This window comes from Fundulus heteroclitus, chromosome 24 (genome assembly GCF_011125445.2).
Source record: "Fundulus heteroclitus isolate FHET01 chromosome 24, MU-UCD_Fhet_4.1, whole genome shotgun sequence".
NCBI classification, from domain to species: Eukaryota; Metazoa; Chordata; class Actinopteri; order Cyprinodontiformes; family Fundulidae; genus Fundulus; species Fundulus heteroclitus.
Genome location: NC_046384.1, coordinates 18,132,181 through 18,159,965, shown reverse-complemented (window position 1 = coordinate 18,159,965; position 27,785 = coordinate 18,132,181). Strand labels below are relative to the sequence as shown.

Here is a 27,785-nt window from a genome sequence, read left to right as displayed (position 1 = left end):
GTGGCAACAACAGTGACGCTAATTAATTAGAAGAAGACCATCTTAAGTGTGTTGACAGGTTCACTTGGATAGCTATTTTCTCCTAATAAATTCAATAACCTCTTGAAAACTGCCTTTTGTATTTACTTTGGTTATCTTCGTCCGATATTCAAATTTGTTTGATGATGGGAAACATTTAAGGGTGACATAAAAGCAAAAACAGATGTAATCTGTCCTTTTTCGTAGCTCAGCGAAATTGTTTTAAAACACAAAAAATGTCTTGAAAATAAAAAAATAACTTTAAGTACACTGTTCGGTGGACCCAAAGCTTAACGACATTGCAAAAGCTGCAGTAAAATATGAAAATATGGATGAAAAAAAATTACCACTTGTTTATTTTTATTGAGGTCTTTATCATTACAATCATACTGTTTATCCATGTGCTCTCAGTACACAATGTTCAGTTTTATTAGCAATGACTCAGATTATTGGACAGGCATCAGGACCAACAGCAGCATAGGCACACACCCCAAGTCACCTAATACCAGAAATAAGAGGCTTTCGTCAGACCAAGCACTAAATTCTCACTGTCCAGAAAACATGCACCACTTTTGCTTTAAACCATAAGCATGAAACCCCGCCTGGGATAGGTTCAATCAAAAGAAATACCCTCAAAAGGGAAACCCAAAAAAAAAAATACAATCTTTATTATGCTTCATAAAAGGGCTTTGATCAGTACCAGGCGTTGAGGTTTTTTGTGACACTAAATGCATATAAAGACCTTCATTCTAATACCATATATATGTGTTATGTGAGAAAATAGACAAGCCTGTTCCCAAAATATCAAGTTCTTTTAGGTAATCAACTTACATCACCGCATTTTTTGTAGATTTAAACAGCTGACTTCTCAGCAGGGGACAGATTTAGGTAGTTAAGTAATAGCTAGGAGAGGATCTGTCTAAAAGCAAGCTGGCTGTCTGAACCCCTGAGAACAAAGCATGTACTTCATGAGAGAAAGCAAAACAAAAATCGACACAGATAAACCGACAGAAAATGGTTCTGTCGAGCTCCACTAAAAAAAAAAAAAAAAAAAAAAAAAAAAAAAAAGTTATGACAAAACATATCTGAGGTACTTAGAATATCATTGGCTATATAAATTGATACATGTTGAACCTGCGGTCCACTGAGAGCAAAAGCTAATTAAAATTTCAATATTTCCGACATGTTTCTTAATACTTACGATTAACTTTTTAAAATATATTAATACCAGTTGCAAATATAAGTTATATGGTTCCAGATGGAAAAGGTCTTCAAGTTCAAGTTTCAGGTTTCTACAATCATGGTGCGTACAGTGAAGAATATCAGTAGATCTTGAACATGTTCACATTTTGTCATGTTATAGCCACAAACCTCAATGTCTTTTATTGGGATTTTATGAGGCTGAACACAAAGTTGCACATAATTGTGTAATAATACATAGTTTTCGATATTTGTTTTTAAAAATACCAGAAAAAGTATAGCATGGATTTATATTCAGCCCCTACAGTTAATACTTGGTAGAACCACCTATTTGAAATATTACCATTAGTTCTTCACATCACTATTTTTTATTTCCTTCTATCTAAAATAATGAAATTTTGCTTGTTGCTCCTTTAAGGCTAATTCTTTTCCAATTTATTGACCATTTTCCTTTTTGATTCACTAAAAGTTAATACAGACTTATTCTAGAAAAAAAGGTCATTTGCTGCTTTTGGATCATTTTGCGTCTGGGTTTAAAAGAGAACCCTGGGTTCTTGAATTTGGTTCAGTTCAAATGCCAAATTAAAGCATTGAAATCCCAATTTAGGCAAAATTCTGAGAAATTTCCAAACTAAACTAGTTTTAATAATCTGTTTTTAATCCAGGATGACCCAGTCATGATTTTTCTAAGTAGTATACTGTATATTTTGTTAAATCTTGCTAAATCATATTGTTATTTGTGAACCAAAAGAATTAAAAACTATGTATATTTTTCCATGATTTCAAAGTTAGGCACTACTTTGTTTCAATATATCCTATCAAACCCCAATGAAATACATTAAAGATTGACATATGAAAAACCTCAGGGGGTTTGAATACTTAATCAAGTCACTGTTGATTGACCTGTAAACTAAATGGGGAGAAATAAAGTGCTTCAAGTGTTCAAAAGAGTCTTAAAACCAAATGTTTGAGCGATGAGCCCGTTATCCTGCTGCCCTCTGAGTCGTCATCCACTTCCTTGTCGCTCTCCGTGGTTCTTTTGGCCGTTTGACCCTAATAGTGTCTACCACTTTAGGAGCTTCTCTGTAATCCCAAATTTGAAGGTAAATCCATTTCAACGTCTTCCATCGAGCCAGACTGGGACTCCACTGAGGTCCTGGTGAACTGGTGGAGGAAGGTCCCGTCCTTGCTTTTGCTATTAGCAGCCTCCTCCTCCTCCTCTTTGCTCTCTTGATCAGACCTAAACTCCTCCACATCTTCCTCTCCATCTTCTCCACTGCCTTTCACCTCCTCCTCCTCTTTCTCAGTGCCACCAGCCTCCTCTGGTGCAGATTCTTCAGCGCTGGTGTCGCTGTGACGCTTACTGTCGTCTGAGTCCTCCACATCTGCTTCTTCTCCATCCGTCACGCCCACAGCTGGAACTGCATTTCGGCTCTGAGGATTGAATAAAATAGGAAGTACCTCTGGTCAGTCACAATAAAGTACATTGATTTCATAGCTGGAAAGTGGAGTGTTATTTACGGGCTTTCTTTACGTTCTCATCATAAATTTAGGGTTACGGTAAAGATTCCAGCAATGATGACAGATTTAAGATGGAAAACTTGTTCCAGTCTTCCTTTTTTTTTATTTTTGTCGGGTGGTTGCTAAGTGGCAGTAGTAGCAGAGGCTCAGTGTGCCTGCAAAACAAAACAGATTTGTTCAGGCTGCCTAATTGGATGCTGAGATTAGCTTTTCCCACAGGCTTAGAATTAGCTGCGAGGCTACAGTGGGTCAGATTTTAACCCAGGGTCATGTTCAGAGATTTAGCGCTGTTTTAAAATAGAGTTCCGATTCAGCCTCATGCAGATTTTCCCAACAGCACATATAATACTTTTACTTTTACTTTCATTATAACACTGGTCAGCTCTAGCTATACAAGAAACCTCTAGGTGTAGCAATTTGTGGTTTATTATAATCCCAGCTTCATCTCTCAGTAGAATATCCTAATTATTAATTATTAATTGCATACCAGGTTAAAAAAATGCTAAATTGAGTTTGTTCAGATACAAAGCAAGTCTTCAGTTTGGGAAAATAGCAACATTGATATCATTGTCGGGTACGATCTTACCTGGCAGACCGGGAATACCATGTGTCGTCTAGTCATTATGAATCTGAGTGAACAGAGATCGCATGTGGCGTTCCTCAAGGCTCCGTTCTCAGTCTACTTTCTTTCAGCATCTACTATATAGTCTCTCTAGTTTAGATTATGCACTACTACAACATCTCTTATAATATCTATGCTGATGACGTTACGTCTGTTCACAATAGTAATAGCTACGTTTACCTGTACAAAAGTAATCGGAATAAAGGGCTGATTGGAATAAAACATGCGTCATGCAAACCAGCTAATCAGAATATTGTGACCAGATGAAGCTCAGTCGGAATGTAATTGTAACTCGAATGACAGGGGTGGTTTATACCGATTGATAATATGATCAACATGCATGTAAAATACTTGTCAGGGTCAAGTGATTCTGAATGTGGCAAACTGACCGGAGTGCGCACGTAAACGTGACGTATTTCCGTGTTGTTGAGTAGCAGAAATATTTCGGAAAGTTAAAATTGCTGGAGCTCCCGATACAACCTTTCTATACAAAACATAAACAAACTCCTACAATACTGCTTTGTTTGCTATTTTTGTTGTTCTGTAAAGACGGGAATTTGTCTTCCTCTGTTTTTTTGTTTTTAGGGAAATTTGATAACTGCATGTCAGACTGGTTCTATTCTGAATTAAGCTGGGTGCATATACACGCACATTATAATCAGATTAATTGATTGTGTGCCCATATTAACAGTACAATCCAATTATTTTATAGTTTTTTAATCTGAAAACATTTTAGTCTGATCGTGAAATGTTGTGCACATAAACATAGCTAGTGAGTGGATGGGTCCAAACAGAAATCTTAATTTTTAGTCCCAAAATTGCTCTCCACTAGACCCTAAAGGACTAAAACAGGAAAGAACCATTGTTGTCATTATTTGCTCAGGCTAAAAAGCATTTTTTTAAAAAGAACATCACATTGACTGTTAAGCATGGCGTCGACAATCTGATGGTCTGGACCTGCTTTTCTGCTTAATGGCTAGGGATGGATTGCAATGAATTTTGCTCTCTACCAGAAAATGTATGTGAAGAACAGCAGCTGGTTCTTTGTCAGAACAGCACGAGAAGAAGGTTGTTGAGTGACCCAGCCAGAGTACAGATTGAAATCAGACTGAGATGCTGTGCTATGACCTTAAACATGATGTTTCCTGCTCAAAAACCCTCAAATATGGATGAAAACAATTCTGCAAAGAAGAGTGGACCAAATCTCCTCTACAGCCATGTACAAGACATGTGTCTAGTTACCTAAAATGCTTTCTGCCAGTTGATGCTACTAAGGGTAGAACAACTTTGATAGCTTTATATGCTCAATTAAGTAAATAATCCCTGTATCTACGCAGATTTCGCTGACATCAACATTTGTTTAACAATCAGAAACATTAAAGTGAGGCAGGAACAGAAGACGTACGTAACGTGGCAAATGATCTTTTTTCCCCACAACTTTACAGAAAAAATGGATTTTAAACTGTAGGAATGTTTTCAGGTAAAACTGTTAATATTTTCAAGACTGCACATTTGTAAAATCTTGTCTTACTTTGATTCTGGTTACCTTCCCATGTCTAATCACTGCTATAAAAATTGCTAAAATGAAGAGAAAAGTTTTTAAAAAGATCATAAGAGTTAATTTTGACTGAATAAACTATAGGCGGTTTGTAGGTTTTTGTTTCCTCAGACTGATTGTTGCATGAATAACAAATATTCTCCAGCACAATGGTAATAATTTCACCTGCGGTGAAGCTCTCTGCGCCTCGGAGGCCTCTTCTTCCTGCTCCTCACTCTCTCCCTGTTTTTCCTCTTCCTGTGTCTCCTCCTCCTCTCCTGTGCCACCATCTTCCTCCTCTGCCGACGTGCTGATGTCTCCCTCCACCTGCGTCAGTTGCTCGTTTGCCGCCATTGTGGCGTCCTCCCATTCTTTCTCCTCCTCGCTTGTTCTTGCCTCCTTCACTGTCTCCTTATCGCTCTCTTCTTCCTCCTCGTCTCCTGTCCCTGACTCTTCCAGCTGCTCCTTGTCGTCTTGTTCGTCATCTGTGCAGTTGCTCGTTTCCCCTCCCTTGCCGCCTTCTTCTTCTTCGTTGTTGCTCTCAGACCGACAGGTGCATAGTCCTTTATCCTCTTCCTCCTCCCCATTTTCAGAGGCCTCGTCTTGCTCAGCAGCCTCTCCGCTTGTTTCTCCTGCTTCCAGCTCCTCATCCTCAACACTGGTCTTCTCTTTCTCCAGTTCCATATCGCTTCTCTCATCTTTTCCCTCGCTTTCCTCCTCGTCTTCCTCCGGAATCGTCTCCTCTAAAACTACATCAGCTTTGATATCCTCTTTGGTTTCTTCTTCCTCTTCTTCTTCGACCACCTCTAGATTCCTCCCGTCTTCTTCTTCTGCAGCCGTCCTCTCCTCCCTAGCGGGTGGCGGCACAGGAGGGGGAGGTAATGGGCATTTCTTGAGCTGAAGGATCTTCAGGAGGTCAAACTCCATCATCACGGGGGCTTCGGCTGCCAGGGGGTTCTTCTTAGAGGGCCGGGCTTCCATTTTCTTGCGGACGCAAGCGTCGCACGGGCAATACTCGTCGTCGCTCCGCTGGTCGCTGAACTCCCCCGTCAAGTCCTCGTCCGTGTGAGAGTCGGCAGTTTTCACCGACTGCTTCATCACCTACGTAGAACAGAAGCCGGTCATGAGTTTCCTAATTCTGTAAGCCTTTAAAAGGTATCATCACTTGAGCCTTTCACACATTTTGTCACGTGTGTTTTAGGCAGATGTTCAGTGTTGGGTTTCTGCCCCACAGAGCTTTTTGCTGACAGGCCAAAAAGTTAACTTTTGGTCTTACTTGGACTAGCGTACCTTCTCACACGTGCTCTCTGGGTTTCCAGAGCAAAGACATGCTAGCAATGGGACTCAAACCCTGAATGGCTGTGTCATAGGCAAATGTCCTCCATGTATGGAGTGCCCGCACTAACGCTACACCCACTAAACCTTTTGATTTTTTTTTAAACGGTGGATATCTCCTTGCTAATTTCCCTGCTAAAGGCCAGATTTATAAAGCACACAACTAATACACTGCAAAAACTAAAGTAAAAATAAGTCAAATTTTCTTGAAGGTAGTGTAAATGTCCTTGATTTGAGCACGTAAATAAGATGATTTGCCAATGGAATGAGATTTTTGCACTTAGAATAGGAATAACTCATCTCCATCATCTTATTTAGAGGGCAGAATATCTAATTATCTTATTTTAGGGGTCAAAATACAAATTCCATTGGCAGATCATCTTATTTACGTGCTCAAATCAAGGACATATACACTATTTTCAAGAAAATTTGACTTATTTTTAGTTCCGTTTTTGCAGTGTAGTTTTACCTCGGTCAGATTCTCCCACCTGGATCTCTGCAGCTCCTCCAGAGCGACCATAGACCCCTTGGTGTCTCCTATGATGGATTCTCCATACTTGTGCCATTCTCACTGAGATGATGGATTCAACAGAGCTCAGAGAGTTCAAAGCTTGAACGTCCCCACACCTGTCTGCTGTGCCTTGGTCCTCCTTATGTCCTAACAAACCTCTGACCCCTTTAAAGAACATCTGGAGTTATAGTGAGATTAAATTCCTCACAGGTGGATGCTGTTTACAACCTAGATGGCTTCTGAGGTCAATTCATTTAAGGGTATCAGGCTTAATGGGGTTGAAAATGAAAGCACACCACACTTTTTAGCTTGTTATTACACTGCAAAAAGGGAACTAAGAGTAAGTAAAATTTTCTTGAAATTAATGTATTTTTCCTTGATTTAAGCAGGTAAATAAGACTATTTGCCAATGGAATAAGACTTTTGCACTTAAATTAGGAGCATTTCATCTCCATCATCTTGTCTAGTGCAGAATATCTAATTATCTTAGGGGTAAAAATATGCACTCCATTGGCAAATAGTCTTATTTGCCTGCTTAAATCAAGGAAAAATACATTAATTTCAAGAACATTTTACTTACCTTTAGTTCCCTTTATGCAGTGTATTTGCGAAGGTTTTCCATACCTTTAGTATTCGACGCCTCTTCTCCGTCATGGTAGAATCCCGAGACATGTTTGCCAACTGGGGCGGCCGAGGCGACCGCCCCCCTTTCCCCGCGCGACTTTGAATCTTCCTCATCTCCCGCTGGATGCTGCTCTGGATGCGCCGGCTCACCTCCTCCCTCAGCTCCGAGATCATGGTGTCCAGGATGAGGTTGTCGTCCAGGTCCCAGCGAACCTTGAACTCCGCCATGGCCTCGATGTAGTGGCTCATGAACTGCTTCTCCAGCTTCTTCAGCAGGTGTAGGACCCACACCGGATCGGGGTCGAGGGAGAACCTTTTGGACAAGGGTGGCCGCGGGCCAGTGGGAGGGGTGCCGGACCCAGAATCCTCCTGTGTGTCTCTTTCGTTGTCGGTGGGGGATTTGGAGCTGTCGTTGGCCGAGCTCTTTTCTGACGACGAAGGGTTCTCTGTGGCTTTTGAGCTGTCGGGAGGAAGAGTACTTTGCTCTTCACTCTTCATCAGCTCCTCAACTGGGTTTGCTTTGTCTGCCTCCTCGACTTCAGCCTCCCCCTCTGCGTCTCCGGCCGATGCATTTCCACCTTCGTCTTTAACAGCCTTCCCCACCTCCTCTTCCTCGTGCAGGGATTCGGCTTCTTTCACAGGCGGCTCATCTTCTCCTTGGTTCCCGTTGCTCTTCGCTGACACGCCTGAGCCGCTGCTCATGCCCACCCCAGATGAGGACCTCGGTGGACTCACCTGCTCCGTGCCGCTGGCTTTAGTGTCTTTGACGTCAATGTCCCGGGGTTCAGTGAGCCACAGGGACTGAAGGATGGACATCACCTCATCGTACTGCTGCTTGCGGTCCTTCTGTTCATGACTGCTGACGGCAGGCTCGATGAGCTGGAGCTGGGCCAGACAGTCCAGAAGCCCCCTGGCTGACGTGCTCAGTCTGCGTCCATAAACTGGAGACACCTGCACAAGACGGCAAATGTGCAGAGGGTGGCATATACTGAAATTATTTAAATGGCAGCGGTCTACAAAAGGTGTAGGCCATTGAACACACAAAAGGATCCACATGTGTGATATCTCCTTGTTTTCAAATGATTAGAAACTGTGTAACACATAAATGTTTCAGATTAGCTAACAAATTCTACTATCACACAAAGAACAGTTTTCAAGTTATTATTTCAGGAACAAAGAAATCATTTAAAAAGACTGTTTGGCAACTTAAGATACCATATTGTCTGTCCTTAGACAACAACAAAAAAAGCCATTTCTAGGGAACTGGAGCTGCATGGAAACAAAGTCAAAGCCGTTATCTATAAGATATAGATAGATTTTTTTGGCCATAAGTTGGTGACATTATATTCAAGCATACAGGTGGCTCAGTCAAAGCCTGGACCTAAATCCACTGAGATGCGTTAGCATTATTTAAAACAGACCGTCCTTGCTCAAAAACAATGTGGCTGAATTAAAACAAGTAGCTAGGCACAGTGGACCAAAGATCCTCCACAGTAATGTAAAAGACTCACTGTTGCCACCAAGGCTGGCACAACCAGTTATTAGGTTAAGAGGCAAATACTTTTTCATATCAGGGGTTTCATAACAGGAGCCTTTTCTCTCTTAATAAATTACATTTCTTTGCATTATTTAGGTTACAGATATCGCTCTTTTTAGGTCCAAACTGAAGACATATCTGTTTAGGCTGGCTTTTAATACGTAGCAGTGGTGTGACAATTTCATTCATTTCTTTCTTTCTCTGTAACCTTTTTGATTTTGTTGCTTTCTATGTTCTCTCTTTCTATTGTATATTGTGATTTTACTCATTTTGTTAAGCACTTTGGACACTTGCTGGTTGTTGTAAAGTGCTATATAAATACATTTTGATTGATTCATTCATTAAGGTTTTCTGCTAACCTGTTTAATGATCTGAAACATTTCAGTGTGACATAAAAAAGGAGAAATCTGTAAAGGTGAAAACACTTTTTCACAGCAGAGTAAACAGTTAAGGTTTACTTTAAGCATCAGTTGCATTTATTTAATGTGACTATTAAGGATTCCAATAATTGTGCCTCTGGTAAATCTGTCAAAAACAATATTTTAATGACATGGGATTGAAAAAAATCTACTCAAATTAGCAGTTGGATTTATCTAAAATATTTCAGTGCAATCTTATTTGTATACATAAAAAATATCCTTTATTTCAAGCCTTTTTACAAATCCAAGCCAACAAATATGTCCAGATCTGTATGGGGTTTTAGTGGCTTTTTGTGAATGTACGTTTTTTTTCCCAATTTTAAATTTAATCCTGAAGACCTTAAAACATCATGATAGATGCTTAGTTGTTAGAAATATTAGATAATACAGACAAAAACAGTCAGAATGGCCCAAAGCATTACTTTTAAGATTCTAAGATAAAAATAAGTACATTTATGTTTCTTTGTGAACTATGAAACATTTTTTTGTCAGTACTTGCCACCATTGTGCATACTTTGTTCAAAACTTAATACAATAATAAATAATAAAAAAAATTGTTTAATTTTTATTTGTGCTTTTCTTTTTTGTCGTGTGTCATGCCTTGCCAGAGACCCCTGTCTTACCTCAGGCATGCTCCGACATCGACCCAGAGAAGAGCTTAAGAGGACTTTCATCAGTGCTGCAGAGGAATGCCAGTTCCTGGAACGAGAAGAAATCCCGGCTGCATCACCTGAAGTTGGGCCCGCTTCATCAACTTCAGCTTCACCCTTTTTTTCCTCCTCTTGGGGCTCGGTTTTCTCCTCCAGCTCCACCATCTCCTCCTCGGGACTCATCTCCTCTGTCCCTATCTCCTCCGTCGGCGTCTCCTGCGTCTCCTTTGCCTCCTGTTCCGTTTCCTCCTCGTTCACCTCGTTACCGGGTGAGAGCATGCTATTAGCGGGGATGCTGCGCAGCCAGTCGCTAACAACCTCGTTGGGGGAGGCGTTGGGCAAACACTCAGGCGTCAACTCCAACAGGTCTTCCCGATCCTTCCGATTTCTGTTTCTCTCGGACCTCCCACTTTTCTGGCTTTGGGGCTTGTCACTGGTGTGGCTGGCTTTTGACTGGCAGCCCTGCAGCCGTGCAGCAGCCAAGGTCTCCTTCAGGAGGTCCGCGGCAGACAGCGAGTGAGACAGGGTGCTTTCGCTCCCCGGCTGGGCTTTACTGGCCGGTTTGGGGCTGCGTAAGGAACAACGACTTGATGATTTGAGAGGGGTTTCTTTTTGCTCAGAACTGGACACTTTGGTCTTTCCACACTCACTTCCTCTGTGGGACTGGCAAGCTCCTGATTTGACTGAATCCAGAGCTACTCTCCTCTCCTCCGAAGCTTTTTCGCCCTCTGACTGCACCGAAGCTGTTGACTCAGGACAATGACCACAGGGACTTTGGGAGTGGACGCTTGTGACGTCTTCCTCCCCTTTGGTCTTGCTTCCTGGTCTACTGGTTTTGTGCTTTTCCGCATCAGCGTTTGCAGGAAAGCCAGCAGGAGACTTTCCATGACCTTTCATGCCCGATGAGCTCCTGTCGTTTGGGGTGTCCGTTTTGCTAGCCGTTGTTGCAGAAGACTTCACGCTCTCTGTCTCATCCACTTCTTTAACTGTTTTGGAATAAGAACCGGTGCTTTTCTCCTCAGACTGAGCTGCTGACTTGACACTACAGTTACAAGGGGATCTATGAGACCGGCTGCTTTTGACTCTCGTTCCACTGGCCTCATTGCCTTCTTCTCCCCCTCCTCTGGGCGTTTCGATAGTTGGGATATCAACCACCGGAGGATTGGGGAGGGAGGGACTCTTCCTCTCACTGTTGCAAAAAGAGACACTAGATTTACCGCAGTCTGAACCAGCTGTTTCCTGATCCTCCGACAGCCCTAAAGATATCGACCCCGACGAGTTCCGACTCAGCGGTTGATCCGTGCAACCCGATTCTTTCCTCTCTCTTTTTAACGAGCAAGACAGCGAACCCTCGCTCTTCCTATCTTCTTCTACATTCTCCTTGTCAAGTGCCGAGGCCCTTCCGCAGCAGCAGCTGGACCTGCTCACTTTACTGGAGGTTTTGGAGTGAACGGACAGGGAACTGGGTCCTCTTTGCTCACCAGCACCGGAGCAAGGCAACAGGTTTTGCGCAGGGGACTGAGAACCTCTGGAGGAGGCGGAGTGCGGGCGGGATGAAGGTTTTCTTTTCGGAGAGAGGGTTTGGCCATGAGGGTGAATAGGAAACGTGCCCTTTGTTGCAGCGTCGTCCACATTTCTACTGGCTTGTGACGTTTCCGTACAAGCAATATCAGAGCAAGGTGCTCCTTCTTTTGCCTCGTTTCTATCCTCTTCAGCTCTTTCTGGAGTTTTAATGGTGACAACGTTTGTAGTTATGAGATTCTTGCTGGACGCCCCGGACTTGACTGAAGATTTGGATTTTACAGACATGGCACTCTCAAGGACCTCACGGTGTTCAGTTTCCATCTCCTCCTTGTTTGTTTCAGTCAGAGTGATATCGGGGTCATTCTGAGACGCTTTTGGGTGGTTTGACCTCTTCGACTGGGAGGACTTGGCAGAGGTGTGGGATCTTTCTGAAGAAGCACTCGGGGTTCTGTCAAAGTCTTCGATTGCATTGTGAGATTTTGCACAGGATGCTGATTTACAGGATCCAGCGCCACTTACCCTCCCATCATTTCCTATTTCATCTGCCGTTTTACTTTCTGAACCAGGCTCCGTCTCTCCACCATCGTCTACCACCTTTAAGTCTGGAGACGGTGCTTTTCCATTATCATTACACTTGCAGGGTTTTGTTGGATTAACAGATAATCTTCCAGACATTTGGCTGGTTTCACTTTCTGCTTTGCCCTCCCCAGTTTCTGGTCTAGGAGAAATGGATTTTTCCAAAGCTTTAGTGGACCTATGGGATTTGTTAGACCTGGCAGACAGATTTGACTTTGCTGACATTGAACTTGCCGCTCTGTCCTCCCCTCCCGATCCTTCCCTCTTTTCTGTCACATCGTTGCGTTCATCTTTCTCGGTGCATTCTGGAGTTACTGCTTTTGCGCATTGCTTGCAGGATGAACCAGCTTTTGCTGAAACCTTTGATTTATCTGATTTATTCGACAGGATACTTTCGGGCCTTCCAGACTTCTCAGTGGCATTGGACTTAACCGAGAGGCTGCTGTGAGCTCTTTTGTCTGTGTCACCTTCTTCCACAGCTCTTTTGTCTAATGGGGACGCCTCTTTAGTAACTGACAGACAGCCTGATTTATGGGATTTGACTGAGGCACCGGATTTGTTTGACAGGGAGCTGGCTGTTCTTTCTGCAGTGTTCTCTCCTTCTTTTTCCAAGTTTGACGCGATAAGAAGAGCTTCAGTTGTACACTTGGACTTGCTGGACTTGGCAGACGAGACCGTCTGAGCTGACATGGCGCTGTTTGCACGTTTGCAACCCCCACAGTTTTGGCAAACATTGGATGGCCAGGACTTCTGAGAACTTGCTGAAAGTCCCGTATTATGGGATAAACCACTAAGACCCCTGTTGATTTCTTCGCTGTCCGTTGCGGCTGCCCCCTCTCCCTCTAATTTTCGGTTCTTGGGTTCCTGGGACATGGAGCTGGGGACTCGATCCATCTCATTTGGTTCACCCGATGAGGGAGGGTTGGTTGCTCCACAGTGACAGGATGATGCCCTGCTTCCTCGGTTCTCTTGGTTTTTATTGCGGTTGATCGACTTGGTAGAACCGGCTGAGATGTTGCTGGCATGGTCTTCACCCAGCTGGGCTGCTGGGGTAGGGGTGGGGGATGGCTTATTTCTGTGGGAGCACTGGGAAGCGCTGGGCGGCAGATCGTCCTCGTCGTCATCCTGGTCCTCTTTCAGTGACTGCAGAATGTGTGAAGAGCTGCTGACTGCAGACAGAGGTCGCATTTCATCTTCCCCCATCGTCAGCTCCCCCTCCATTGAAGCTCTGCTGGGTGGTTGAACGTTGGCATCTATGGCAACCACCTCCGTCCGACTGCAGCACCGGCTAACTTTGCAGACCTCCACCTGAGTGTCCCCGCCCTGTGCCACCTCTACTCTTTCCTCCAGCTGCTCTGTTAGACACATCTCTTTCTGGATTAAATGGCTCTGCTCTGAGCCCCCCGGAGAGCCGGAGAGCTGCGCCCGGCACCGAATCACCCTTCTGGAATTGCAGGAAGAAGAGGAGCTTGACGAAAGCGTGTGTCTCGTCATAGCGTGATTTGACGCACGGGCCGGTGGGGCAGGGGGGTGCTTGTGCGTGGGATTTTCCCACAAATCAAACTGCTGTTCATGTCTCTGATAGCAACACTGGCATTGGTTCGCCTCCAGTGTACACTGCAGAGGTCTGCTGGAATAAACTACGCCCTCGTAAGGTGTTGAATCGGGATCAGAACAGCTTTCTGAAGTAGCTTGCTGCAGGTAATGGGGTTGGGCTTGGCTCACGGGGCAACAATCGTTAGTTAGAGAGGGCGATTTCTTAATTTGAGTGGACCACTGGACGGTCTCTTCGTTTTGGAGGCGAAAACGCACCCTCATCTCTACAGACAGGCTGCCGTCTTTATTGACAAGGATGCGCTTTTCGATGTCGTCGTTCGTTATGGCCGGTCTCGCTTGGGAGAAGACACCGTACGACTTTTCAGAGGACAAAGATAAACGAGCAGAGCGAGTTGAAGAATCAGATCGGGGGTGGATGATGCTCTTCTTGGTCTCCAGACCAAAGTTCACTGAAAGGAGAAATGAAAATACACTTCTTAGATCTCGGTCGGTAAAGGCTGCGCACAGACTTTAAAATGCCTGTTCTCTGGTGTAAACAGAAAATCTGACCAAGAGAAATAATTTGAATATTTTTTCATCTTTAACCCCATACTGCCTGAATTTATTGCTAGTCAAAAAATACAAAAGTGTTTTTGCTTTCAACAGATTCTAAATGAAGCTGACGCTTTTAATTTTAGTAGGGTACATGCAGTAGAAGAACTCACCATTTGTCTTGCTTTCGTTTCTTTCATCATATTCGCTGGCTCTGGACTGAGCTCCATGAGGCGGCGACCTTATGCCTTGGGTCGCGGGAGACCTGGCACCGTTACCAGGAACCCTTGGACCGAGACCAGGGGACTTGCTCCCCAGACCTGGCAGCTTTTCCTCTGAAGTCTTCCTAATAAAGTTTATGAGCATAGGGCTGAAGGCTTCCCGGCCAACACACACCAACACGCCAGGACAAGTCATCAAGCTTTGCACGCTGTCAATCTAGGAGCAAATATAGCCAGCGTAAGAGATTTACGGGATTCACGGGTTGTAGCTAATTTCTAAGTAAACACTGAGCCAGGATTCGCACCCACCTTGCGCCCTTCCGCAGTGTAGAGCTTGCGAACATGAAACTGCATGACCTCGGACACTTCGTCTAGGAAGGCTCTCAGGCTTCTGGTTGACCTCCTGCTCAGCACGACGCTCCTCCTCATGCCCGGCTCGCTGTTCTTCACCAGCAAAATCCGCCTCTGCCTGTAGGGCATGTGCGAAAGGCCGGGAGGGGTCCCAGAGGAGGTCTCGGGCCGCTGAGGCCTCCGGCTCTGGTGGTACCAGATGCTTTGCCGTTTGCCGGCCAGCTCCATGTTAATGGGCTTGGCCTGACGCCGGTCAGAGCACAGGTAGCAGCCACCATCTTGGAGCTGCTCCAGGTGTTTGATGGTGTGTGTGCCTCGGGGAGTGGTCACGGTCCGCACTCCGAATGGGAGGGGCACCTATAAATAGACAAACAGATATATACATACCCTCATATGCTTACAGATAGCACGTGTCCTCTTATGAAAAATGTGCTGCAGATCAGTTATAAAAAAACAACAACAAGGCTACTGCTTCTGCTCAGGTAAAGACTTTAAAGTGCATCTGAGGAATCAGCTTCAAAAGGGATCCCCGCCCTCACACCCATCCCTCTAACCTTTTGAGAAAGGTCATCCAGCAGGGCATCAAAGCATTTGAAGCTGCGCTTGTGGATGGCCATCCGGACGCCCCCGAACTGGCTGTCGCCGCTCTTGTAAAAAGTTATCCGCTTGGCCGGGGTGGCTGTGTTCACATGAGCGTGGCGCGAACTGGAAGGAGGGGGCGCAGGTAGGGGCGAGGCATGCTTAGGCGGGGGGTGGGGCTCCCACAACCCCGTCTGGACCGACTGCATGCTCTGATCTCAAACACACCTGCAGAAAGTAACCGAAACATGCATGACTGACCAAAGAACACTGAAAAATCAACCTTACTGACAAGGTTTCACATTCTTACAAGGTCAGAGGACTTAAATCAGGATATTTACCAGAGGATTCAGGACATCTACTAACAGGACAGCTTGACACAACGCGGCACATGCCTGGATTTGTTCGCAGCAAAGCCATTTAGATGCACCGATTAGGCTTTTTTTGGACAATACCAATTGCCGGTTTACTTTGACATTTGACGTGTTCAATTTGATTTAGTCAGATTCTTTTTCTTTTTCAGAGACTTTAGCACAGAAAAGAGAAATATTTGTCTGGTTCTTTGACAGAGCCTATATTAAATATATAAATGCAGCGTAATCCCTATTTATGCATCCAAGCATATGTCTCAAACCTTTACCTAATTTTATTAGACTATAAAAAGTACCAATGTACCAGTGATTGTGTTTATAGATTGAAACTGAAGTAAATTTTTTTAATCAGATTTTTCTGTATTTGAGCTGCTGACCAAAGGAAAACTGTTGGATTTAATTTCATATATATTAATAAAATAATTTAATCTGAACTATAGGCTGTCAGGGTAATGTTTAAATGCTAGAGTTAAATATTCTCTTATCCTGTAATCAGTGTGGTAAAAATACTGTTTTTACCCTGATTTCTTACACACCTGAGTTGATATAGAAGTATCTGACCTGCTTCTAAACAACCGTCATAACTAGCTTGTGTAATAATAATTGTTGTCTTTGATCAATTTCTTTTAGTTTTGCAGCTTTGGGTTGAATCGGTCATAATAGGTTTTTAACAAACTAACTTTCCTCATAGTTTTCTCAGGATGAAGCATGAAGACACATTTCTATATATTCCTGCTAACACAGGTTAAACTACATAGTTAAACAGTTTAAACCGTGAAACAAAATAGAAGCATTATTCAGTCCTAACTTAGCACAAAAACAAAGAAAGAAGAGAAAAAACTGCTATTTCAACTAATGTAACATTTGTACAAGTTTTATCTATTCTTTAATTCATTCATTAGCCTAAATAATGTCCAATAACCTGTTTTACAAGGCAAACGTAACCAGCAGGATTATCTGGATTTAAAGCCCTATGAGGATGGGGTTCAGGGTCAAATCGCCACACTGAGCTCCAGACGAGCCCAACGTGACACCATGCTTCTTAATCCTTCAGCTAATTCAGCAAGCATAAGATCTGCTGCTTCCTTTCACTTTGAGGAGACAGCACACCTGAGTATTTAACTACATTTAAATAAGCAATTTAACGCTCATTCTCATTGGCGTTTAACTTCACAACCCTAACTTAAGCCTGTCTTACCCACTTTTGCCGGCATAATTAACAGATGACAAAGATGCTAGGCTACGTTTCAAAACACTTTCTTGTCTTTGAAATCCTGTAGTTTTGAAAATAAATACGAAAATAAAGAGCAACCACAGGTAAATGTGCTGTAATTGTGTTTAAAACTATCCAACAAGTGGACGCAGTTCCTGACTTGGAACAGGCTATTCAAGTTCAGCCAATTAGCTCGCTCTGCCTTCTGATTGGTTTACCTTCTAAAGAATCAAGAGACTGACCTGTGAATTTATAGGAAGGCCAAATCTGGAGATTATCGTTATTCCATACATCTATAAGACTTTGCTACTTAACAGTTCTGAAATCTTTTAACTGTACTTGTACCAAAACATGATGCTTGCAGTGAAGTTGGCGCGCATCACTACTAAGCAGCCTCACACCTAACAGCAATCCATTTTACACGGTCCAAAAAAATAAGGATTTTACACATAAGAATTTAGTCTGACATTAATGCTAATCAATTAATAACAATGTATCAGTTAAATAACAGATTAATAAACTTTTGACAATGTTTGCAATAATTAATGCTAATTTTATCCAACCAGCCCTCTGAGCACTATAGCAACCAGATGAAACACACTTTTATGATATATAAGAATTATTAATTGTAAAATCTGTCACATATACATACATATATTTAACTAAAGATTAGGTTTAAACTTAAAACCACGCAGCAACAGATTACACCGAAAGGAGCTACTCACATAATCAGGAAACATGGTCCTAAGAGATGCGGAAAAGCCAAACTGAAATTTTGTGGATGGCGATGCGGAGCCTGACCGGTCAAATCAGACCATTAATCAAGAATCAAGTTTCCCCTGCAGCTCAGATCAAAAACCAGGACGTGCAACGGAGTCTGCAGGACGGTTTGAGGTAAAATGGCAGCCAGTAATTGGGCTCACGGGCGGGGGAGGGAGGAGGGGTGTATGGATGGATAGGAAGGGAAGTTGAGGAGAAGAGAGGAGGAGCGAGGCTAAGGATAGAAAGAAAATCCTGCCTAATAATCTCTTTGTGTGTGTGTATGTGGATGTGTGTGTGTGTAGAAGAGAGCAGCTGCTTGGGAGCACATGGCAGTAATAAGCAGCCAAAATTATGAGGAGACATGTAAAAGCACATACAATAAAACTTGCTACCATGTAAGTAAACAAATACCTTTGAGTTCCATTAGCAAAATGACAGTCGTTTGAAGTAGAAAAGTGAAATATAAAGACTGTCACCTCAGCAGGGGAGAGGTACTTGAGGAAGTGTAGTAACACTGTTATGACACCTCCAAGAAAAATCCGATCAAAAGCGAAGTTCTTTAAATCTGTATTCTATATAAAATCCAGCAGGAGACTATGACAGACAATGATTCACCACCATTTTCAAGAATCTACTCATAGGCTTCTGTAGAAGGGCGCCAGTCATGTCACCCTTTCAGATGTTTGTACTTTTGCTGTTTTGATGCAGATATCTGCAGCGGGACCATCCGCTCAATCGTACATGCCTCTGGGATGTTTCGTTCCTGCTCTGAGAAACGGTGAATTAAAACAAATTTTCCACAACTGACAATAAAGGGAGCTGCGTTTTGGCACTTCACTGTTATGAGGTTTGGGAGTTTTGTTCCCGTCAGTTTTGGCTACAAAAAGGATCTAACTGCCAAGGTTAGTGCAGACCGCCCACTAATATGTATCTGCTTAGAGGATATTTTGTTTTGACAGCCAGCAATTAACAATTTTCTATAATTTGGTCATAGTTTATTGTAAGGAGGTGCTGGCCATTTCACCCCCTCACCACGTCCCGAAAGACATTTTCATCCATTTTTACCCAACAGGGGAAACGTTTTGTACCCACTTTGACAAAAAATAAAGTAAAATAATCTAGTCATTTCCAATAATTTATGTACAGTGTACTAAAAGAAGAAATGTGCATTCATGACCAATAAACATATGTTTATTGCTATTTTTATTTTTATAAAAAAACCTAGTCTGCTGGCTCAAGCTATTAGCAGAACCTCCCATTAAAAACAGGGTTTAAGAGCATCTTAAATAATAATATAATTAAATGAAATTACATTAGATTTTATGTGATATTTGAGCACTTTGATGAACATTTCTCTTTATAATTGATGAAAATTACAATCACCCCCAATGTAGCAGGAGCACTTAACCTAACAGTCGCGTTTGAACCGTGGAGGCTGGAGCACCACAGATACGAGAACAGAGCCTGCACACCGGGTGCTGAAAGAAGATAAACTGACATGCAATGGTTGGACTAAATGGGTACAAATTGGAAGTAGAAAGGAATGAAATGACACGAAGCGGGTACAACATTGGGCACAGACTGGTGAAGGAACAAATTGAATCCCCAGGATCCTGATTCTTGTATACAAGAAGCAAAAAATATTGTGACCATGTACAATTAAAATTATTATCTGGGCAGCCTTGATCCAAGTTGGATTCAGACTTCAGGATTAAATGAAAGTGATGCGCCTGAAGGTCATTTGGTTTTTGCTTTATATCCTTACGCCTCCCAAGGTTTTCATTATAAATGCCTCAAGAGCTCCGGTTCTCTAACAGCACAACGTCTTAAGCCATTTACAAAGCATAGCTGGGAAAAAAAAACATTTCTTTTGCCTATCCTCACCCAGTAAAAACCAAGAGCAGTTGGTATTTTATGTTGTTTTTTTTTTACAGACTCCAAAAATCCTTGAAATAAGGAGTTCTTGCACAATTCAGCCTTATGTAACTATTTTTTGAAATCATTATTTATTTTACCAATCTGTGTCCGCTCCACGGGACTAATGAGAGACAGAGGCAGAGTAAGTAGGCCTCAGAGACCTGAGGGAAGACAGGAAGTCAGGGATGAGTAGCGCCTGAGCTGACAGGACTGAGGCAGATTGCCTGCAGGAAAGTGTTGATGCTTTTCAGAGTATTCCTGGTGGAGAAATCAGACAATTCAGCACTGTTACATCTGTTTGCGTTGAGACAGCGACATATACTAAACGAGGAGGTGATGATTCTTGTCTTAAATGGCTACTTCAGGAGGCTTTGAAAGTGTTAACGCTTAATCAGGTGAGTCAGTATAGGACAAGAGGAAAGCAGAGGGGGAGATTATATGATATGTGGCCTAGTTTTGCAGCTTCACTCCCTCCTTCCACTTATCCCATAAGCAAGACTCACTTTAACCCCACAACTGGATCTGAAGGGGAAAATATACTGAAAACAGTGATCATTTTATTCCCCCCCAAAAAACACAGGAAACACACTTTCTGTTGGGCTAGACAAGTAGGCTTGTTATCAAAGCAACAAGTGTGATAAGAAAAGAAAAAAAATCTCACCAGAATAGATTTATGACAGCCGGAAGGATAAAAGATGACAATCCCAGATCATAGTCAAGCAAAAACGAAAAATATAATCTGAGACAGTAAAACTATCTATTCTAATTTACAGCCATGAGCCGGGGTGTGATGCGCTCCTGCAGCCGGAGAAGCGGCTCTGCCTTCAGCTCCCCCCCCCAGAGGGGCGCATGTTCGCCTAACAGGAAGCAGGGCGACCCAGACTTTCAAAATAAGGTGCAACTTTGTGGTTCTTTTTTACCAACGTGAAAGAGGCGAGGAAAATTAAAAAGAACTACAGCAAACGTGTTTTATATATCCATGGCGGGCTCTGAGCTACCGTAGGCGTCTCAATACCAATTTTCCTGGGATTTGTGCCAGAATAAAACGACTGATTCCGTCTCCGAAAGGAAACATTTTTTTTTTTTAAAGTTCATTTTGAACTAAAGACTTGTTGCCAATGGTTTAGAACACAAATTCATCAGAAGGGCAGATCATGAAAGCAGAGATCAGATCAAGTTCGTAAAATGTATATGTGCATGAACATGAAGTGGCAGCACCATGCAGTGGGAAGGCTTTTATTCAACATGGTCAGAGCCGATGTGACCATGGAATTTAAATATATAGTTAAATAGAATAATCCTTTGTGTCCCACAATGGGGAAATGCAGGTGCATCAGCAGCATGTATGGGAAAATGTCCACAACTAAAGAAAGAAAAGAAAAAACTGTACAGTTATTAAAAGTTGCATACGCAGACAAAGTGAAATTTGCAACTGAGCAGGGCGACCTGAAAGTTTACAAAATGTGCATGAAATGTATAATATACACGTGTATGTGCAAAACCATTTGATGAAAAAGAAAGTCATGTAATTTACAAGATCTTAAGCTTCCAAGATTTTACCAAGGATTCTTGATTGAAAATTAGGAGAGGGACTTTAGTTTAAAATTATGGACACTAAATATTGCAGAGGCTGGTATATAAGTATTTAGATACATTTGCTTACAGATTTAAAAATCCTGAAGAGGATTATTCTAGTTTTTAGTAAACATACATTTCAAAGTTCTACCATAAATAAAACTCCTGGAACTGCGTTGTATTAGTTGTTACAGTAAGATTAGCTGACCACTGGTGTCTGAAACGTGAGTTTCCAAGCGAAGACCAGGTTTTTCTTACATCATTAACAACCTTTTTAATATCTTATCTACAGCAATGAATATGAAGGGAAATCTGCTCAAAAGAGTTTTAGTACCCTTAAAAATAAAATACAATTCCCTTAAAGAAAGGGGAAATTAATAAAAACATTCTATTGAACAGGATGGTCTCAGAGCTAAACATGGATGGTTTGGTGTCTTTAAGTTAAAGATTCCAATATTTATTCATAAAAAAGGACCACGCATCTTATTAAGTGTGTCACTTTGATTGGGAACAGCAGACCCACTTTTGACAAAAGAATTCGCGCAAATAAAGCTTTTATTTTGAACGCAACAACAGGAAATAGAGTGCTTCGCAATAACTTCATATAAAACTCTGCTGTATTGTTGGCGACCAGAATGAGGATAGAGTAGAGGGGATGGGAGAATGGACGAGGAGGGGGATGTCTGCTTAAGAGGATTAAACTGTCTGGGCCAGTTTTAAACTGCCAATGATGCCCCGTTCAATTAAATAAATAGATAAATTAAATAAAATGGATTCAGTCCTGTATTAATTTAAACAAACAGCATTAAAACCTGTATAATATGGCGCTTTAAGCAACACTGTGTATTTCAGGCAACACATCCGACACGACGTACGTCAACACGTCCCCCCAGAAGCGTCATCGTCATTTCCGCGTTCGTCTCCAATGGCAACCGATCAACGTCGCGCGTCGAGTAATGGATTCCCTTACTGAGAGGGAGATCGCGCGGATAGCGAGGCTGCAGGTAGGCGGACACTGGAGCAAGCAAACGGGGGGCTTTGATTTCAGTCAGTTCCAAGGATGCATTGCGATGAGATTATAAAAGGCAAATAATAAATAAAAATAAATTATCGCCCCTGCTTGATTTAAAGGGGCAGTTCCAATATTTTGACAGAGAATCCAGAACATGACGTGAAACCAAACATCTCATTGTGTGTAACATTATTGCACTGCTATAAAGGGCAGTGCAAAACAACTTAAGCCACTTAAATAAATTCACATTTAATCGCAATATGACCTTAACATCCAATGTAGTTTAAGGGGTTTAATTTGATAGGTCAACACAAAGCATTGTATAATTTTAAAGTGGTATACGTAAAAGTATTTCCAAACACAAATACCAGAAGTGTCATGATGTACATTTGTATATATTTGTAGAGCTGCGCTTCACTGCAATTACAAGTGCTGGTATTTTAGGGCATGTTTTTAACAGCTTTGGGCATTTTTTTTTCTTTGCAAAATAGGAGGGGCTTAATCAGAAGCTCATAGATTTCCAATTCTATTCTGTTCTGTACTTTGACTACACCGTTCTAACACTTGATCTAAACCAGGCGTATCCGAAGTGCGACCTCCGTCCACCCAACTGCAATTCAACAATGATTTGGCCCGCCAGCACATGTGGTTGGTGCTTTTTACTTTTAATTTGTGCAAAAGTCTTAAAGAGGAGTTTAAATCTTCTTTCAACTGAAAATGTCTGGTACAACACAAGGTTTTCCCGTTTTAATTACATTCTCTTTAATTTCATAGCAAACAGCAAGGTCACATCCATCCAACGACTTTAAATCAAATGCAGCCATTGTGCACCAAAATCTGCTTTTAAGTTACTTATTAAAGACAGAGAAGATGATAGTGGACTTCAGGATGAACACCTATCCCTAACCCTCCATTCGTGATGCTATTTTTCACTAATGTTCTCTAAAAAATCTCTGAGGCCTTTGCAGAACAGCTGATTTATACTGACAGAAATTACACACTCATGTTTCGTAGGCAGCTGGTTGCACTGAGTTTTACTTAGGGATACCAGAATAAAGTTGGCCAAATCCAAATAAGTGCTACATCTTGCCGCTTGTGGACCACCAAAGATGATGCATGTCATCTGATTCCAGAGGGATGCCGGCATCCAAAGGCTCAGCCATCACTTCCAGTGGCCTGAGTTTAGCAATGACCAGCTCTCCTTCCATCAGGAGTTTGTGTATGACGTTGCTATGTTCACCACGGAGCGCGGCTTCTCCTGGGCCGACGTGATCCGCTCAGCTGCGCTTGCCAGGGGCGTCTTCCCACAGCTGCACGGTGAGAACAGTGGAGGGAAATACACATGATGCCGTCTCTGCTGTACACATCTTGAACAAAAGCGGGGTTGTTGTTGATAAGCAAACAGCGATGCTCTTTCCCACCTGTGCTTTCAGCTGAGAGTGAGTCATTCTCAGTGATTCATTCCCTGTGTCCCTTATACAAGCAACCTTTGTTGCATCATAAAAAAAAAAAAAAAATCCCTTTCAGGCTGGAGTGGCTTTAGAGTTGTTGTTTTTTTTACGTTCATATAAATCGTTTCCCAGGGTTGAGCTTTGGTTTATTAAACGCCCTCCAATTCTTGCTGCCCTTTCTTCTATCCGCCAGATTTCGACATACACAGGTTCTGGACCCTGCTAAGATATGTGCTGGGTGAGAATTTGCCGACCCTGACGCCTGTACACCGACACGCCTTCACCCGCTACCTGAGTGACACCTGCATCTCCAGAAGGAGGCTGTTCCAGGTGGTGGTAGGTGGAGCGGCTCAGGAGTCTGTGGTGCAGAAACAGCTGGCGGTTCAGCTGCCGCCCACCCCCTGCCCTTTGGCACAGGTATGGGAAAAAAAACCCTTCAAGCAGCATTCTTGTCCCATCTCTTGTCACTAATTTGAGTGTAAAATATGTGGACTGAATTTTCACACTTGTTGCTGCAAGTCGTTCGGCCAGGAGCCGTAACTTATGAAGGTAGAATATTCCTGGGTATTCAGTTTTCTGTAACTCTGAAACAATTTTAGACTTGTAAATTGAACTGAAATCCCCATTTAGCATTTCTATGTTGAGCAAATAGTTATAATATTTACCTATACTTGTTGTCACAGGTCAATGTAGGTTTAACGGGCTTCAGCTGAACAGTGGCGGCATTTTTTTCCCCATGCAGAATCTATCTGCAGTATTTATTATTGTACTTTTTCACATGTTTTCATGCTACATCCACAATTATTTTGATCTAATACAGTCAAAGGCTTTTAATAAATAAAAATCTAAAAACTGCGGTATGCATTTAAAACTAACGTTGCAGATCAGCAATCTGCCCACCGTAAACTGTGATGATGGCAGCGCCATGCTGCATGGACAGGAAGCAAAGCAGGTCCGTGTTGCTAGTAAGATGGGTGGAGCAAAATTAAAGGCAACCCTGGAAGAAAACCTTGAAGAGGATCACCTTAGAGTGAGGGAACGATATTACACACGCGGTCAGATCTGTGGCCTAATCAAGGTTCAGGACTAAATCCAACTAAAAATCTGTGTAAAAACCTGAAAGTTGAGGTTCACTGAGGTTCCTTACCCAAACTGAGTCAGCTTGAGCTTTTTATGCAAAGAAGAATGGGCAAAAATGTCAAAAAGCACTAGAAGCATGCCCCAGAAGACCTGCAGCTGCAACTACAGTCATAGGTATTATAAAAAGTATTGATTCAGGGGGACAGCGTATAAATGCACACAACACTTTTTAGGTTTGGTTATTTGCTACATTGTGCTGGTTTATCACATAAAATCCATTAAAGTTTGTGGTTGTGATGTGAAAAACAAAATTAGAAAAAGAATACGTATGTAAAGCATGGTAGATCTGAAATAAATTCAGACGCACTGTAATCACTCCACAGGGTACTGATCTCCAGGAGTGGGAGGCACAGTCTCAGCAACGGACAAGACTCGCTTCCTCTCTGCTGCTGATGGAAGAAAAACTGAGATGTCTTAGAGCCGGGCCAAGGGTCACTCTGGGGGACATCGATGTCCCATCAGACGGGGAACTGGACAAAGAGGTACAGTTTTAAAGAAATTGAACCCAGTAAAAAAATATCTATTATTGTGTTTTTACATACTTCCTAAAAAAAAACATTTCTGCATTGTTTATGCTTCTCAGAGCATTATGGAGTTTGTTAAGTCTGCTGTTAGAACCACACAAGGCCAGATGCTGGCAAGTCTGAGTGAAGAGGCATCCCTGCTCACAGATATCCATCAGCTCAAACTGCAGCAGGAGGCTTTGACCACTGGGGGGCACCAGAAGACAGCAAGTTCTAAAATGGTAGCACCAAAGGCAAAGATGCAAACAGCAAAAACAGAAACAGGGGGGAAGGATGACTGAAAACACAAAGCAGGAGCTGATTGAATGATAATAATTAAAAATAAAACAAAGTGATCCAAAGCAAGCTAATATGTTTTATTTTTCTGCATTAAAGTGCTTGTCTCTGGGTGATTTTCCTCTTTAGTTTTGTCATTTAGTCTTTTTATTGTGTAACATGTATGTATTTCATTTTATATTCATAATTTTCTAGAAGAAGTGTGATTTTATAGTGAACTTTCTTTAATGCACACAGGATGAACATAAACAGGTTCAAATAAATGCATGCGGCAGTAACATTTAATTAAATGTCCCTTACGAAGTTTTACCTCAACCACACTCTTTGACAATTGGACCACATTTGTTGTCAAAAATAGTAGAGCTAATTTGAATGTTTGGATGTACGGACATGGACACGTTTTTAAGTTTTCGCCATAAAGGTCCATGCCCTTCCAGAACCCGCTTCAACCATTTTGTAGTTTTGATGTGTGTTTAGGGTCTTTGACCATGTTTTAAACAGCTAGTTGTTAATTTTGGGTCAAAGAATTGAAAGGTAGTCCTCCATCTTGTTTCCCATCATATTGGGCAAATGACGAGTAGCTATCCCTGGCAGCAAAACAGCTCTCAGGATGATGTTGCCACCACTACAGATGGGCAATTACTGTACCATTTGTTTCTGAAAATAGCTGTTAGGATGAGAATAAATTAGGATTAATGATATTTGCAAACAGGAAAAAAATAACGTTGTTGGGACTGTTGCTTTCAGTATTAATAAAAAAAGGCATAATCTTGTCTAATTTACCCAGCTATCTTGTTGCCACAACTTTGGTCTGACCATAATAGAGAATATATATATATATATATATATATATATATATATATATATATATATATATATATATATATATATATATATATATATATATATATATATATATATATATATATATATATATATATATATATGTATGTATGTATGTATGTATATAACGTCTATGATGCTAAGTATGAACCTGTCCACCCGGATCTGAACATTAAAACACAAAAACTGTTTCTTGTTGGGGTAAATTAGATAACCATAGACATAAAGCTATAAATGGATGAAACATCGCCCTGTGGTGCGTACTCCCTACCTTCAAGTGGCGTAACAGCTACACCGTGTGGTCAAAATATGTACTGCAGTTTTCACGTCTACTTGATGACCAAAGTATTTGTAATAAAATGATATATTTAACTCAGGGGACCGTTGTCTGGATAAACAGTTGCCTTGAATTGGGACTACAGGCCACATTTTTGACTTTTTAATTAAATCATTAGCAAATTATTAAAGTTATTTTAGATAAAGCCACCATAGCCATTAGCTAGCTTGTTTTTAGGACGGAATGAATCTTGTCGCGCGCCGATGTTAGCCACAAGCCAACAGCTCTCAGAGTCTTTTGGCGTCAACAACTTGAAACAGAAACTGCCAATAAATGTCATTGAAATGGTACAAATGTCCAAGAGAAGAGAGGAACACATAAAGGTGAGTCAGAATCACCTGTTTTATCTGTTTAATTTCCCCTAAAACTGCCTTTCCTTTAGTTTATTTTTTCTTTGAACCTCACAGGACAGGACTGTGTCTTTTAAACATGCTCATATATTCATTGAACATTTCCCCTTTTTTTTTCACGACACTACTGCAAACTTCTCTTTATTAAATTGGGATTTCGTCAACACAATGTAGTGCTTCACTTTTAAAAGGAAAGGACACACTTCAATGGGTTTCACAACTTTTACTAACAAAATCTGAAGCCTAGCCTTTTTGGTATGGTATGATGAAAAATCCCCCAGGGATAGCAATGACTTTGCGATGTCCACTAATTATTAAACAGAATCCACCTGCGTGTAATTTGATTCAGTATAAATCCTGTTCTGTGAAGGCTGCAGAGGTTTATTTAGTGAACAAACAGCTTCATGAAGACCAAGCAACCCAGTAGACAGGTCAGAGAGAGAGATGTGAAGAAGTTTAAAGCAGAGTTAGGTTACAAAACAGCATTCCAAGTCAGAATTAGTCAGAAAAATGAACAGGGTGCCCAACACCCTGGACACACAATCCTAATGAAACATAGTTCCTTCATTAAGGGTAGGGAAGCTGATGTCGAAGTTAAGGAACACACAATCCTAATGAAACATAGTTCTTTCATTAAGGGTAGGGAAGCTGCATGGTTGAGTTAAGGGAATGAAGGGTGGAGTTATTAATTTGGGCAACGC

The 27,785-nt window shown here is 41.9% G+C and overlaps 2 protein-coding genes across 5 annotated transcripts; one reads left to right on the top strand and one right to left on the bottom strand.

The window, feature by feature from the left end:
* Positions 1 to 345: 345 nt before the first annotated feature.
* On the bottom strand, positions 346 to 20,416 carry rp1l1a (rp1 like 1a). Of its 4 annotated transcripts, none has more exons than XM_021321107.2 (9): positions 17,623 to 17,863; positions 15,289 to 15,541; positions 14,693 to 15,091; positions 14,336 to 14,600; positions 9,948 to 14,080; positions 7,369 to 8,319; positions 5,085 to 5,999; positions 2,271 to 2,652; positions 346 to 2,198 (listed from the first exon to the last, which is right to left on the bottom strand). In XM_021321107.2, the coding sequence occupies exons 2-8, from the start codon at positions 15,520 to 15,522 to the stop codon at positions 2,290 to 2,292; spliced, it is 7,260 nt and encodes a 2,419-aa protein (XP_021176782.2). In that variant the 5' UTR covers positions 15,523 to 15,541; positions 17,623 to 17,863; the 3' UTR covers positions 346 to 2,198; positions 2,271 to 2,289. The 4 variants fall into 4 exon arrangements, with proteins under 4 accessions (XP_021176782.2, XP_035983847.1, XP_021176783.2 ...); XM_036127954.1 differs by having other exon boundaries at positions 346 to 2,430; positions 2,506 to 2,652; positions 17,623 to 17,862; XM_021321108.2 differs by lacking the exon at positions 17,623 to 17,863 and adding an exon at positions 20,238 to 20,416 and having other exon boundaries at positions 346 to 2,652.
* Positions 20,417 to 22,036: 1,620 nt separating this feature from the next.
* Positions 22,037 to 25,594, top strand: c24h8orf74 (chromosome 24 C8orf74 homolog). Its single transcript, XM_012871733.3, has 5 exons — positions 22,037 to 22,155; positions 23,297 to 23,480; positions 23,808 to 24,031; positions 25,078 to 25,236; positions 25,338 to 25,594. Exons 1-5 carry the CDS (start codon positions 22,108 to 22,110, stop codon positions 25,557 to 25,559), a joined length of 837 nt encoding a protein of 278 aa, XP_012727187.2. The 5' UTR covers positions 22,037 to 22,107; the 3' UTR covers positions 25,560 to 25,594.
* Positions 25,595 to 27,785: the final 2,191 nt, after the last annotated feature.